General features: G+C 37.0%; 2 protein-coding genes across 5 annotated transcripts; one reads left to right on the top strand and one right to left on the bottom strand.

Moving 5' to 3' along the window:
- The first annotated feature begins 3,193 nt into the window (after nucleotides 1-3,193).
- Nucleotides 3,194-6,344, top strand: LOC132190404 (F-box/kelch-repeat protein At5g42350). 4 transcript variants are annotated; one of them, XM_059605379.2, is made up of 2 exons: nucleotides 3,194-3,355; nucleotides 4,363-6,344. In XM_059605379.2, exons 1-2 carry the CDS (start codon nucleotides 3,291-3,293, stop codon nucleotides 6,116-6,118), a joined length of 1,821 nt encoding a protein of 606 aa, XP_059461362.2. In that variant the 5' UTR covers nucleotides 3,194-3,290; the 3' UTR covers nucleotides 6,119-6,344. The 4 variants fall into 4 exon arrangements, with proteins under 4 accessions (XP_059461362.2, XP_059461364.2, XP_059461363.2 ...); XM_059605381.2 differs by having other exon boundaries at nucleotides 3,197-3,351; nucleotides 4,282-6,344; XM_059605380.2 differs by having other exon boundaries at nucleotides 3,197-3,355; nucleotides 4,282-6,344.
- Nucleotides 6,345-8,427: 2,083 nt separating this feature from the next.
- Nucleotides 8,428-13,878, bottom strand: SAUL1 (senescence-associated E3 ubiquitin ligase 1). The gene is made up of 4 exons (XM_059603954.2): nucleotides 13,599-13,878; nucleotides 12,107-12,678; nucleotides 11,687-11,996; nucleotides 8,428-10,216 (listed from the first exon to the last, which is right to left on the bottom strand). The coding sequence occupies exons 2-4, from the start codon at nucleotides 12,659-12,661 to the stop codon at nucleotides 8,640-8,642; spliced, it is 2,442 nt and encodes an 813-aa protein (XP_059459937.1). The 5' UTR covers nucleotides 12,662-12,678; nucleotides 13,599-13,878; the 3' UTR covers nucleotides 8,428-8,639.
- Between the last annotated feature and the right edge of the window lie 1,965 nt (nucleotides 13,879-15,843).

Below are 15,843 nucleotides of genomic sequence, written 5' to 3'. Positions count from 1 at the left end.
TCAATCAACAGTAAGTTATGAGGATAGCTAAATCACCCTAACCCCAAAAGCTCATAGAGTGATTCGATCAACCTTATAATCGACCAAAGGAAATTGCCAAAACATTTCAAAATGAACTTTTACGACTTTTTGTAAATTTCACATGGATTGTTTGTCATGTAGCAAATATAATTGTTTAATAACTATTATGGTAAGTGTTACTGAAACTACCACATCGATTTTTAATAAAATTATAGTACAAATTATAAAACTCCTAGCACCGCTCTATAAAAAATAAAAAATAAAAATAAAAATTACTATTGCGCTACTAAGAGCATTCCCAATGGAAGAGGCAAATGCTACTTTTATCTAGAATGGCTCTTCAAATGTTCAAAAAACCTCATACATTGGATGAGCCAAAAATAAATGTAAAATGGATATTTGATTAGAAGAGCTAAAAAAAAAGTTAAATGTAGCAGCACTTTTTAAGGGAGTCATTTATCTTTTATTGTTTCTCTCACCTGTTTTATCTTTTTCCCAAATCGTTTTCTACTTTTTCTCTGCATGTTCTCTTTTTCCCAAAAATTTTTCTTACTTTTAATAATATTTTAATAGAATATATAGAAATATAACTAATCGGATGTAGAGACATTTAAAAATGGCTTAGCTAAACTAGATAAAAGTGAGTTTTGAAGAGCCATTTTACATAAAAATATGGCTCCTCCATTGGGAATGCTCTAAAAGAGCTAAGTTAAAAAAATTTTAAAAAAAAGAAAAGAAAAAGAAGCTAAGTAGAAGCGATAGATTTGTCTTTTTACGTTACAAAATTTATGCAAAATGGGCATAGACTCATAGTAGACATGGCCAGTGAACAGCTGGCGTCACCACAAGTGCCGTTAAAATACACGCATGCACTACATCATCATCCGCTCATCATAACGAGTGAGTTTTAAATGATTTATTTAGAACCCTTGATTTTCAAATGAAGAACAGTTGTGAGGTTTATGATTGAAATGAATAATGCATATGAATTTTCATGAAACCTGAGGGTATAATAATGATCACGAAAAAAAAAAAATCATAGTATGAAAATAATCGTGTATGATTTTACTACGAAGAAACAACAAAACATTAAAAAAAGAAAAAAAATCAATGTAATTACATTGTATTGCTTTTTGTTACCGCATACTAATTATTTAGTTAATTCTCACGTGCTTTAAAAATAAATATCAATTTAATAAAATAATTTTGAAAAAAAAAAATTATCCAACTCAATTTAAAATTCGACTGTGACAAACCTTTAATTCTATCAAGGTCTATGTCGGTAGGGAAATATAAATTATTGGGATAGACACAGTCAAACAAATTAGTATATGTTGAGGGACATAACCACCCATTGGGTTGAGTGGGCTACCTAAAAAAAACTACCATAACTTTAAAAAGTCCTTATAAATCAATTTTTATATACTTTACGGTCCAATATTGTCAAATTCGAATCGAGGTTGCTTGTTGATGTTAAAAGAATTGAACACCAAAAAGGTGGAGTGTTTATGGTTTTAGGACCACACTATCCATAGGCCCATAATTAAAGATCACGTGGTCCAACCCTTTGTAACCACATGTTTTTTCTTGATCGAACCATTTCATATATAAGTTTCCAAAATGCATGTGCCATATCAATTTCTCCATATAATCTATCTGAAGGACAAATTTGGCAGATTCTATGCTATTGACACATAGAGAACAATTTTTGTGGGTATTATCTCTCACGTCCAGAATCAATAAAAATTAAAAAAACAACCAAAGGCATACAATCATCTAGTTAAGGTCGAAATAAAACCAAATGTATTTATAACAAACCATACATCGAACCAATGTGGTTGAAGTCAAAATTTGTTAGAAGTACCATCAGTAATAAAATGTTAAATAACTTTTACAAATTAAAAGTAATTTTTTTTAATAGAAATGTGAGAGATTAGGACTTAGGAGCTGGGACGGGGTAATGTGTTAATGTTATACATCACCCTCGTCACTTCAAAAACTTATGTAACGTAGTTCCTCCAATTAAAAGACCACCAAGCATTTTATTAAAAATTAACAAACGGGAGTGCTCCATCCCAAGAGAGAAGGAACGGAAAGAGTAGACGACATCTCTCATCATCTTCATAGAATTTTTCATAAAAATAGCCAAACTATATCATGACATTTCCATGCATCAAATGTTATAGGGGATCATATCACATAAATTTTGAGTAATTTGGGTGATAATAGGGTGATATATAATACTACTCTATGTTAGAACTCTCCCTTTGATGGGTAATGTTTTACCTCACCCTATTACTCGTCAAAGGGAGAGCCATATGGTTGAAGAGTGACATACATATCACTTTATTATTTTTCATCCCTAAAAGTTAGTGTGACGTGGTCTCTCATAACATTTGGTGAATGGAGATTGGTTTTTTTTTTTTTTGGTTGAAAATGCCACCTCACATTAACTTTGAAAAGATGAGATGAGGATAATAAGGTGATGAATAAAATTAGTCCGATTTGACCTGTATAAGCTTGTTTTATGTATGAAATTACCTCATTCTACATAATTATAGAAAAAGAAAAAAAAAATAATAATCACAAAAATATGTTGAGATAATATTAAAATTCACATTCCTTGTATTCTCGTTGTGGTGGACATACGTTCCAAAGTAAAATATAAAAAAGAGAAAAATTTCAACCAAAAACATGTAAAAAAAAAAAAAAAAAAAAAGTACACGTAGAGTGTGGAAACAGTCTCCATCATCCACACTGAAATTGGAAGTGGTTGGATTGTATACTCGTCCCCGGACTCGTAGACCGTTAATGGGTCCACCCTCCCTAACTACCGAAGAAAATACACTGCTACTCTTCACACGTGTCACCCCCACTCGTGCCAGCAAAAGCGTCAATCTTATCAAAATAAAACAAAAAGAGCACCACAGGCTCCCAGCCGCTGATTCATCGATACCCGAGCCCACACTTGAAAAACGCGACAACGCCTCGAGATCCCGCAATGAATCCAACGGCCCAAAGTATTCCCATCAGAGAAACGTTCAATCTCGTGCTTCCACCAAATCAGAACCCATGGAAAAAGAGACAGAGAACAAACAGGAATGCCAAATGAGTCGCTTTGCAAGCAGTGCTCGCGTCGCTTTACTAAATTCCAACCAAACCCCTTAAATATATATATATTTTTTTATTTTGCTTTTTCTTTTTAGAAAAAGACTTTTTAAGGTCTCCATGATCGATCCCTCACTGGCCGTCCATTCCCCTGAGCTCCAATGATCGAATCTCATCTCTCAGATTTACTTCGATTTCTCAAGGCGCTTTCACATTGCTTCAGTATGTGAGTTTTTTGATGATTTTGTGTTTGTTTGGGCTTTGAATTTCGTATACGGAGCATTTGGTTGCTGAGGATTCGGAGCAAAAGAAAAAAAAGGAGATTAAATTTTTGTTGCGTGATGCTTTTTCTTCTTGATTTCTCAACAACCAAGCATGGCGTGACTTTTGAATTGCTAAAGAACTCGCTGAAAATCTTCTTGGGATTTTGATTTGAACGAGTTTGCTGATTCTTGTTGTTGTAGCTCTTGTCGAGAGCAACCAAATGGACTGCTATCACTTTGTTTTTTGTTTTTTGTTTTTTCTTCTTCTTTGCTTTGGGTTAATTGGTTTTACGTTTCAAAATTATGATTTGAACTGTTCTGAAATTTGTTGAATTAGGATTGATGCTATTATCAAAGACGTTTACGAAAATTTTAATAACCGATTTTGTGTGCTTTAACTATAACTTAATGCGGCAGATCTGGTGAATGGTAACGATTAATTTGCTAAAGATTTCGTTTTGGACTTATATTGCCATAACACCCATTTGTTGTTGTTAATGTTGTTCTGTGTATGTGCTTTTTTGTCATTTCTTGGATTTGGTAATGGTTGATTCGTTGTTTGCTAGCCGAGGAAGTTGTAGAAAGTAAGGAAATGTTGAATTCTGATTGAATCGCATGCTCAATATGGATTAGTCCTTTCCATTCAACGAAAAACTCGCTGGCTTATTGAAATACCGGAACTGGTTTAGTTTCTCTTAGTTTTTTATTTTTTTTTCTCTGTCCAAATGAATCAGACAAGGTTTCACGTCTGCTTAGTGCTTGCATATGTTAGATGTGCTTTGGTGTGCTTGAAGCAGATATCATTTAGGCCACAGTATTAATGAGTAGCTTTGAAATTTATGATTTTCTTCTATGTTGAGTTTAATATTTCTTGGTTGCTTTGTTTTAGATGAATGGTAGAAGCCAAGATTGGTGATGGGTATAAGTGCAATTTGCAAGATTGTGATTAGGTGTGTGCTTTTGCTGGCAGAGAACTAGAGAAGACCATGTTTTCTGAGAGACTGACAGGAGAACAATCTATTTGTCAAGATTTTGAGGCTTTGAGTGTGTCGAAGCGTCTTGTCAGAAGTGTTAGCCAGAAGTTGAAGAAGAAGTACAAAGGTGGAGGAGAGGAAGAGGATGGGGTGCGAGGAGTTTCTATGAGATGTCTTACTTTATATGGTAGAGGTGGGGGTTGCAAAGTAGGGGCTGACACTGGTGATGAATTTGGGGATCCAAGTAGTAGGAGGAAATCAAGTTCCAGTGAAGAAGGAAAGGGGTACAAAATGATTTGTGGCACTGAGGAAACCGGAGTGGATTGCTTCTCATATGGGGTGAAGGAGAGATTTTGGAAGAAAAATAATAGGAAGGAGTTTGAACTTGAAGAATCAGTAAGAAACAGTAGAATGCATATATTTCTTCCTGATGACATTCTGGAAATGTGCTTGGTGAGGCTCCCGCTGACCAGTCTTATGACTGCCCGCCTTGTCTGCAAGAAATGGCGATACTTGACTACCACTCCTCGGTTCCTGCAGATGAGACGGGAAGGTTCCCATCAGAATCCATGGTTGTTTCTGTTTGGTGCTGTTAAAGGTGGCTATTGCTCTGGGGAAATACATGCATTAGATGTTTCTCTGGGCCAATGGCGTAGGATAGATGCTGATATTCTGAAAGGGAGGTTCATGTTCACTGTTGCCAGTATGCAGGATGATATATATATTGTTGGAGGTTGTTCTAGCTTGACCAGCTTTGGGAGGGTGGACAGGAGCTCGTTCAAGACGCATAAAGGGGTGCTAGCATTTAGTCCCTTGACTAAATCGTGGCGTAAAGTTGCTTCTATGAAGCATGCAAGGTCGCTGCCTATTTTAGGGATTTCTGAGGTCAGTTCAGATTTTCCAAGCTATCAGAGTCATCAAAATCGGCAAGATAGACGCTTTTCCAGATCACGGATTGGTGGGGTGTCAGATGTTTACGAGGATCCTCACAGGCTTTCACTAAGACGACAATACAGAAATGCTATTGATGAAAACGATGCATCGATGTTGCCCAATAGAAAGTCATACAAGTTTCTTAGACAAAAAAGTGATCAGTTGAACACAAAGGGCTGTAGAAGGTTTGTGCTGATTGCTGTAGGGGGTATTGGATCCTGGGAGGAGCCTTTGGATTCTGGAGAAATATTTGACTCTGTATCAAATAAATGGACAGAAATTCAGAAGGTGCCTGTAGATTTTGGAATTGTTTGTTCTGGTGTTGTTTGTAATGGGATGTTTTATGTTTATTCTGAGACCGACAAACTTGCAGGGTATGACATAGAAAGGGGTTACTGGATTAGAATCCAAACGACTCCATTCCCATCCCATGTTCATGAGTACCCTCCAAAACTTGTATCTTGTAATGGGCGGCTGTTCATGCTTTCTGTCTCCTGGTGTGAAGGAGAAGGTCGAATAGGCCGGAGAAACAAGGCTGTTAGAAAACTATGGGAGCTAGATCTCATGTATCTTACTTGGACTGAGGTCTCTGTACATCCCGATGCTCCAATGGACTGGAATGCGGCATTTGTTGGTGACAGAAACCTGATATTTGGGGTTGAAATGTTCAAAATATTTGGTCAGGTGTTGGATTTCTTGACTGTATGTGATGTGTCTGATATGAGGGCCAACTGGAGCCATATTTCAAGGAATCATGTAACTCATGAACTGGATGCTTCTTCGTGCATGACTAAATCACTCGCAGTCCTACATCTTTGAAGACAACCTCATGAAGTCATTTTGAGCAGACATCAAAATGGCAAAAGGTCTGTTTTGAATTCTTTGGACATAATCCTGGAGACTGCCTCTGGTCTCGGTTTCTGATTCCGACAGCTATCGGAGGTATGGTTTGCTCATGTATCATTTGATGTAATTTATTCACCACCATTCATAAAATTTATTATGTATTGTTTTTGCCTATTTTGTACCTGTATAATTTATTTCCTGTTAATGTCCAATTTGTGGATTTTGTCCAGCGAGGAACATGGTTGCATAAATTTTTGAATGTTTGCACCCTTTATATTTTTGATTGTCAACCTTTTAGCTTGAAATAATTTTAGAAATCACATTCTTATTCTACAACTATCTCGTATGCCGCAATGCTAACGTGTTAGTCCTGACCAACTTTTGAACTTTATTTTTTATTTTTATTTTATTTTAACAATGATTGATTCAAGGGTTGGTTGGAATTTTCACATTAGCATTGTGAGATAATTGTGAAATAAAGATGTGGTTTTTAGCATTCTCTTTAAACTCAAGCTCCTTGGAATACTTGGTCACATTGTTGGGCACATTTCAAGTCTCCACCAAAATTCAAACAAAAGTTCTTCCAAGTCGGAGTTCTTTTAGTCTAAAAGCTAGTAAGCTTTAAGCATTCCAGAAAGTTTATGTTTTGTTTTTAGAATTTAATTAGTTTACTAAATATTGAATTAGCTTTTTTCTTTTCCCCGTTGTAAATAGAGAAGAGTTTTTGAGAAAATATACTAGGATGAGTAATGGTAGAACTACATTTTTATTTTACCACTATCTCACTATGCTGATGTGTCATTGTCAATTCACCATTAGATCAAACTTTGTTAAAAGGAAAAAAAGGAAAAAAAAAAAAAATAAATAATAGATTGACAATGCCATGTCAGCATAGTGAAATAGTGGTGAGATAAAAGTATGGTTTTTAGCATTACTCTATTAGGATTAATGTTATATTTAATCACACAACTCACAAGGATTGTGATGTAATGTATGATACTCGCAACTGCATATAGCAGTTTTCTGTTATTGAGCTAATGTTGAGATAGTCTTGGAATAGAAATATAGTTTCTAACATTTCTTATCGAAAATTATCAACTAATCTCAATGAAAGTTTACTTTTTATTTTTTATTTTTTTGGGTGTAGAATAACAGTTCGTTTAAGTACATACGATATGTGGCCAATGATTGAAAAGACATGATTCGTCACTTGCAAGTATTTGGATAAATGTTTTGATCCTGGTGGAGCCAATTTGGGGTACGGGCATTAAATTGGACAACCCTAATATGGGTCAAATTTTTCATATTCTATCATCGATTAGGTAACAACAAATGGCCAATAGTTCAGCAAACACTCGTGATTGTTTGGACCCAGTTGAAGGAGTAGTGGGTGGACCAAATAAACTACGACTCCTGATCCTTTTGATATAGAAGTTCAATGCAGAGAGCCATGATAGGAAGCATGTCAAATATTGTTGCCGCGTAAGAATCAAGCATGAGCAGTACAAAGCAAGAATGCTCATCAATCACATATCGTGATTGAGTAGAAGGATTGTTTCTGTTGCGTATACATATCGTGTCCTGTAAACAAGAGAGTTATTAGAGTAAAAGCAAAGAAAAAGAAACAAAATAAAAGGTGAACAAGACTGGAGATTTTGATTTTGGACAGATTTCTCGAAATCCTTGATTTCAATACTAAAACGTCCACTAGATTGTGCCGGAATTGCACACTGCCATGTCATGATGAAAATCTGTGTTGCCAAGCCATCATGGAAGAGTTTGCTTCCTCGCAAATGGGTCTCTTTTCCTCAAGAAATTGAAGTCCTGGCTAGCTTGTCTCACATTTAGAGTTATTTATTTATTGATCCCAACTAATACCCATCCAATCCTTAATCAGAAATCAGCCCCCATTCAACTTCAAAACCAATATCATATATAGGCCTTTAAGACTGTAACCTTACGTTGCAACCGGTCCATATGCACAATCACCAATCTAACACCTAAAGTTAATCTAATAATAGAACAGTAATCTTTTTTTTTTTTTTTTTTGTTTATTCACCTCTAAAGTATGATTGACAATTTTTAACACGACCCATCAAACCGATACAAATTCAACACAAAATTAAAACCTTAAAAGGTCTGACCTATTTAATTAAATGAGTCGATTTAAAGTTGACCTATATAATCTTATAATCATATCTTGACATGACTTGAACCTAATATGCGAACATGAATTGACACCACCCCTACTATCGATGCAAGTACTGGTTGTGCAGTTCGACTAAAGAAATGGAAGTTATTGAAACAGAATCATTAATAACAAATCAGCGGCTTTCAAAAACCTCTACAAAGGGGAAATAGAAAATCTGTATACAACAATATCTACCTTCAACTTTATGATTTCCAAACCTTCTATAAAATGCTGGGGAGAAAGAAGAATTACATACAGGTCCTTTTAGCCATCAACTTGAAGAGTTGGCCTTTTTGAAGAGGCCTATCCCCTGTTGGGAAAGATTCCAGAGAAGTTTGGAATCTTATCAACATGCTTTAAGGCATGCTCAGCTATCTGCCGGGTTCGATAGTCACCATGCTGAAATGCATCAACAAGTGCTGTACTCACATTTGGATCTCCAGAAACTTCATAGGCTATATCATCGGTTCGCAAAATTCTCTCAACTGCCCAAACTGCCCTCCTCCTTAGATTGTCCGTCCGTTTCTCGAGTAAAACGTCGAGTATGGGTTTGATTCCCTCAGCCTCACAGAGGACCATTACCCCTTGTTCAATATCAACGCCATCCTCCAGCAAAGTAGATAATGCTGCAAATGCTGCCTCAACCACCTTCTCATTTGTGTGGTCTAACAGAGCTACCAACTTCTCCACCGCCTGTCCTTCCAGAAGGCAAAAGGATTCTTTTAGGGAACACGTCCCACGATGAAGCCTACACAACCCAGTTATGACTGGTGGTTTGCTAAAGCATGGAAAGATTCCGGCGCAAAAACCACGTTCCGGCAACTCGGGCAATTTTGTTAAATTTTTGGACTCCAGTGACAAGTTCTCCAATGCTGTGGCAGCGACCAGCTGTACATTTTCTAGTCCATTGGCCTGAAGCAATTCAATAAACAATGCAGCAAGGCCGTGCTCGCGGCAAAGTGCAACGCAAGTAGGTTCATCTGCCAAAACAAATGTAACCCTAGCAAGTACCCGTACAAGCCCTTCAAGGAATGGCGTGACAAAGCGGCTGCCCCTCGTCTCCCCTCGCTGGATCCTGACTACTCTAGAGATGATCATCTGGAAGGCACCCTCATCTTGCATCTGCCTGGTAAGGCCCAAGTCCCTCTCTGGGAGATCAGCTAAAAGGCCAACTGCTGCAGACTGCTCTTCATTGATTCCTATATTTTCTGATATGACTCTAATTAGGCTACTGAGCTGGCCAACCGACCCCCGTAGGGCATCAGCCAGTTCCTGACCCATGTGTGGGGAGAGATTCTGGAGAAGTCTGATGGAAGCTACACGCAGCTCTTTCTGTGGAGCCTCAATAAACTGAACCAAACTGATAGTAGCACCAGAGCTTTTGATGGCAGAAACAACATTAATCGCTGTAGTTTGAGAATTAGTGAGTCCAACAAGAACCTGGAGAAGCTTGCACTCAATGGCCGGACCGGTGTTGCTAATGAGATGTAGTAGGTTATGGACTATGTCTTCTGAGACAAGAGTCTGGTCCTCAGGTCCAACTGGGATCGAATCAAAGTCATAACCTGAGTTCACAACATTAGCAAGAATTGTAGCAGAGACCTCTTTGAGTCTCATGGGAAGCTGATTGGAACCGACGGTGAAAAGATCCTTCACAAGAGGGGGAAGTATCCCAGCCTCTATCAACACTTTGGCACTTGCCTCATAAGATGAGATCTGGTTTAGAGCTTTTAAAGCAGCTTCTCTTGACTGAATACTACCACTTCTCATGATATTAATCAAAGATGAACCTGCGGTTTTAGCCACAAGGACTTTTACATCATTGTTCAATACAAGCTCACCTAGGTATGCAGCCATAGGCAGTTTGGTTTCTGGTGGGCCTGCAAAATCACGAGGGAACAGAGTTAGTTGAGTAACATTAACCACAGTAAAATAGTTTTTCCTCATAGAGTGAGAACAACAATATCTACCTTTACACATCAAAGACAACAAAACAGAAAAGAAGTATAACTCAAACTTGTACAGCAAGCTCAGTGAGAAGATCACTTTTTTTTCCCGGGTCTATTAACACACCTGGTTAGTCTTGAACCAGTAACTTCTCCTTCCACCTCGTTCTCATGAGGGGAAGGTAACCATTATAGCTAGAGCTTATTGGCATCCTCTGAATTACTTAAAGTTCTAACAAAAAGCACTCCGACTATTTTTAAATTTTTAGATTGCTAAGGTAAACCCACCTCTCTACAAAATGCTGCCTTCCTGAGCTCCCAACCCATTCTACTCAGTAAGAAAACAGAGAGTTTTTGTGATAAAGATTCATCAATCAAAGATGACTAATGATGATTATAAGAATCAGCATTGCAGATCTCTTACAAGAAATCCTCCAATTCTTTTTTATAATATCATGTTCAGCATTTGGAATGCCCGATAAAATTTTCAAGCCAAACATCAACAATTATTGCAATCAAAAGATGAAAAAAATCAAAGGAAGGAAGAAATACAAAAGAACTTATGTCTTATCATGTGAAGTTAAAAACTGAGCAATCTTATTTAGCAATAATTTTTCCAATGCATACGAGTTTGGTTCATTTGAATAAAGTTATTATTGACTTGCCATTTTTTTTTAATTGAAAAGGTATGAGGGAGTGACCAACTAGGGCTACTATACATGGGCGTAACCGAGGTAGCACCTACCCGCTAAGAATTGCTTAGGAGGGGCCTAGATGGCGGAAACTGTAGGCGTTCTCTCAAGACCAATTGAGCCATAGTCTGATCCAGCCTCACCAGGACATCAGTGGTTCTCAAGGCAAACACATTCCATTGCAGAGAATCAATCCCATGCCCTAGTATATTGACTTGCACTTTCGAAACACATTCTTTATCAATTAATTTCAGCAAACAAAATAGAATATTCCATGCTCTAGCCCTGCAAGAATCAGCACATGTCTCAATGACACTGTGACCTCCATAGTAGTAAGATCGTGGAGGATACTTGCTTATGGTGGCCAAAGAAGAAAATGAGCAAAACATTTTAAACTCTACAATTTCTTAAGAAAAAGAAATCTCGGGATTGAGATATGGATTGCACATATCAATTGACCCTATTTTGTAAAAGGAATAATGCACATGTATATATGTCTATCTATATATAGGATTTCAAGCAAATTTAAGGAGCATAGTAATCAACACATTGGTAGAGCGGGTTCCAGGCATGGTTTGATATAAATTCTACTTCAAAAAACATGACAATCAACATTTTTAATGTCAAGTATTTGGGAAAAGGAAACAAGCCAAGGAGTACAGTTGCGTTGCAACAAAGTAAGCAAGCATAAAAGAAAAGACAGTGCAAGCACCTTCAAGGAGTTGGGTCAGAAGAGGCCGCAATCTACCATTTTCAGCCATCTGCCGCACATTGTTCTCACACTTCTCCAGATTCTCCAGTGTTTTATCAGCCTTCTCGACAGTTAAAAGATTCTCTGATTTGCTGCTTGCCATTCCAACCAATATAAGAATTGCTCCATTGACTGAACCAATCTTCTCACACAACATTTCAGATTTGGAGAGCTCATACAGCAAAGAGACAGCTTCCTCCCTCTCTTTGGAGAGCTCGTGTGACAAGAACTTTACTATAGTGCGCACAGTATCTCCCTCAGCCAACATTTCCTGCAAAAATAATAACAATAAAAAAAGAGAAATCATTAACAAGAGGATAAGCCCATTTATGCCAGCGATTCCTTAGAAGCTATATAGAGAATCACAAAACCTGCAACAACCTTATTCTCAACATCATCCTCCACCACAATTCGAAGAGTTTCCAAAGTTTTACACCGAACTTTACGGCTGCTGCTCTTCAACATGTCAACAATCAAGGGTATCAAGCCTGCATTACGTGCAACATGCTTATTTGATCGGCTCTTTTGGCAGACGTATTGGACACACTTCAAAGCCTGCAGAACATCACCATCTGAACTCCCCAGATTCAATGACCTACGAGCCATGTCAACCTGAACAGCTTCATTCCTAGCAGTCCACTCTTCAATGGTGTTCCGCAAAGCTATACTAGGTTTCAGATCTGCGCTTCTTAATTCTTTTAGCGTTAATGGGCAAACCAGCTTTCTTCCACTCTCTTTGCATTCCTTGAACCACTTTTCTATTGCTTCTCGTTCAAAAGTTTGTCCATTTTCTAAGGTAACAGGATCACGCATAACTTGCTTTGTCAATGGGCAGACAAATGCATCATAAATAGGCTCAAGATACAGTCTTTCAAAATGATTGCTCTCATCTGACTGGCTGCCAACTTCATAACTCCCATCCCAGCTATCAGCCATCTAATCTAAAATAACCCCTGTGACAAGTAGTATTGCAGAAAAGAAAAGTCAGTGTACCAATAGCCCTACAGTTAACAGTGGTCAGAGAAGTAATGCAAGAAGATAAAACAAAATCATTAGTGAAAACAACAAAGAACTAAGCTTCTTGACAAGGACGCAGCTAATTGTGTAACAAAACATCGATGCATGTGAAAGAATACCACAATCTTTCATGCTTCATTTTGTAGTTGTAGTTATAGTTGTAGATGGTTTTTTTAGCATCGACACTTCCATATATGCTTAGGGTCCAACAAAGTTTTTCTTTCTGTACATGTTGCAGTAAGCGTACACTAAGTAGATACAGAAGGGTCAATACTCAATAAGATGGGCAGTAAGCGTGCATTAGCAAGACGCCAGAAAGCGTTAATTTCAACCAAATACCGTGTTGGATCTAAACTTTGAGACTTGAAATCAACTGCTCCAAATTTCCCCCGATTTACTAGTCATATATCTGGTAGATTATTCCAATTTTAAACCAAAAACGAATCCTATGATCCCCTGAGTTGTAAAACTCATTTCAACTATATAAAAGACTGCCAAACTGCCAAAGTAAGCCAAGCTTTGCCAAAGTTATTAATTTCATTCACTCACCCGAACAGGTGCTTATCCTAAACATTCCAGTATAAATTGAATCCCAAATTTTTCTAAATTCAACTAACCACCCCTCAAAAATTCAACACAAAAAATGATGGCCCGTTGTTACTCAAACCAATCCAAATTTAGCTAAAAGCAAATTTTTAAATCTCAAACAATCCAGTCAATTCAGATTAAACCCAACCCTAATTTTTCTCTGCTTCCAAAGTGAACATGAACAATCCAGACAGCCTCCAGACAACCTCTAAAAACAAAAAGAAAAGAGAAATGCTACAAAGCACTAAGAAGGGTACCAATACCATACCTTTCTCTGAAATTCTTGGTAGACAAACAGCCTCCAGGGAAACCCTAATTCTAGTTCGACAGTTTGACAACAATCTCTTCTGGGTGGAGCTGCTGTTGAGCAAAGAAGAATCCAATACGCAGCTCTGGTTCCATTAATCAAAACTGAATTTAACTCACTGAGAAGAGATGGAATTAAAGACTGTTTCTTGTTTATTTAAGTGGAATAGTTTAAGACACAGAAGAAAAAGAAAGTTGAGGGGCTTGTGGTCGATCAGGAAAGCAACAAGAGCGAAAAAAACAAAGCAAGAAAAGTAAGATGATAATAGAGGTAAATATCGTGGAAGAGAGAAAAGGTTGACCCAGATGAGAATAGTCACGGCTGACGCAGAGTGTGTGTGTGGAGCCCAGACACACCCTCCGTTGACCCCACCAAGGTTCAAAGCCAGGCTGGCTGGCTCTGGCTGTTCAATGAAAGTTGTCAAATACGATGAGATGGAGGGAGACACGGCGGAGCCTAGTTCCACGTAGGCATGTGCCAACCACCAGTTTTCGTATGAGAGAAAGACAAACAATCATTATTGTTGCCTTTTTGGCGGGTTGTTGGATGTTGGATTTATACTTAGAAAACGGTGCGTTTAGAGTGCACTAGCTAACAAGACAAAAAATTAAAAAAATTTAAAAAAATTTTAAAAAAAGTTTGGTAGCGTGAGACTGTGAGGTCACGAAAGCTGCACGATTGCAAATGACAGCTTAAACCCAGACTTTTTTTTTAAAAAAATTGTACGGACGCATTACTTAACCCATACCATTTGCAGCCTTTTCATGTTTAATCTTAGTGCTTTTGGTGCCTATAATTTATGATTTCAAACAGGTTCATTGAATAACGTACCATATAATAAATTAACAAATGAATTAATTAATGTCAGTCGACTCTATGTGCCAAATGTGCGTGTCATATTACAAACTTGGTTGGTCACCTTTCTTATTTTAATGATTTTAATTTTTTTTTATTTCTAATATATTTATAATTTAAAATAATTATATCTCATGACATATATAGTTGACACATGATATGTTAAGTGAGAGCTATGTAGTATTAATTGATTGGTTTAATGTGACATTTTGTTTATAATCAATTGTAGTTGTCGTGACAGTGTCACGTAAACTATCATATCAATTTTAAAGAAGTTACTGTATCACCCTCAAGTATTTTCAGTTTAATTTTCTTCAAAGATCTCTTATTGTGTCTCATATTGATTGGAGTGTCTATCTCACCAAGGACAGCCTCAAATCTATATTTCCCATTTTGTTGGATTAGGATGTTTTCAACGGGGTAAAGAAATGCACTTCAGTGAGAGAGAGAATTTTTTTATTATTATTATTATTATTTTTTTCTGTAGTAAACAAAATCTATTCTGCTTCAAAAGTCAACATTTTCAAATTTTCAGTCATATTTTTTGGCTGGCCAAATAGTTCCAACAAATTAAACCTTCCACGATGCTAAAACCAGTTGGTCCAAAGTTGCCATATATGATTGTATAAAAGGCCGGCGTGCAACGGAGAAGGCAGGCAACATGAAAGAGAAAAAGACAGAAATAATCGAAATTAAGCATAATATAATACCCATCAGCCGACAAAAACCTAGTTCCATGACTAAATTCCAACCTTAATTTGATTGAATTTGGGCCAAGCTCATCGTAAATTCTGGAGAGCACCAAGGTCACTGGCACTGCAATGTAGATAAATACAACATACATGTCAAGGGCCAAATAACAATAAACACATTGACCAAAATTGCAACAAATAATAGTTGAGAAAAATATATGGAGGGTCTAATTATTCAGATCATATGACATATGAGAATGGATATAACGCAGCAGATTATCCCAATAACTAAGTTTTTTTTTTTTTTTTGTCAAATTAGATGAAATCATGAAAAATAGCCAAATCCTGCAACCCCTCGATGATGGAGGAGGTGTTCCTAAACTGTGAAAGTAAACGGGATCGGAGGTTGTCCCAACCGTTCATCTCATCTCTAACTTTTCGGAGTTTTTTTTTTTTTTTTTAAAAAAAATATCGATATCATATAAGTCTACAATTCTTATATAACACTGTGTATGATTGATAAGTCCCTAATTAAATTCACAACTCAAAAATTTTGTTTAATTATTTCATCTATTATGGACGGCTAAATAACTTACGATAAAAGTTAATATTTTTAATAGCACTCAGTTTTTTTTAGTAAGCAACTATCATAGAATGTC

Source organism: Corylus avellana, chromosome 9 (assembly GCF_965113065.1).
Source record: "Corylus avellana chromosome 9, dhCorAvel1.hap1.2, whole genome shotgun sequence".
NCBI lineage: Eukaryota > Viridiplantae > Streptophyta > Magnoliopsida > Fagales > Betulaceae > Corylus > Corylus avellana.
The sequence above is the reverse complement of the archived record's forward strand: the minus strand, read 5'-3'. Positions and strand labels throughout refer to the sequence as shown.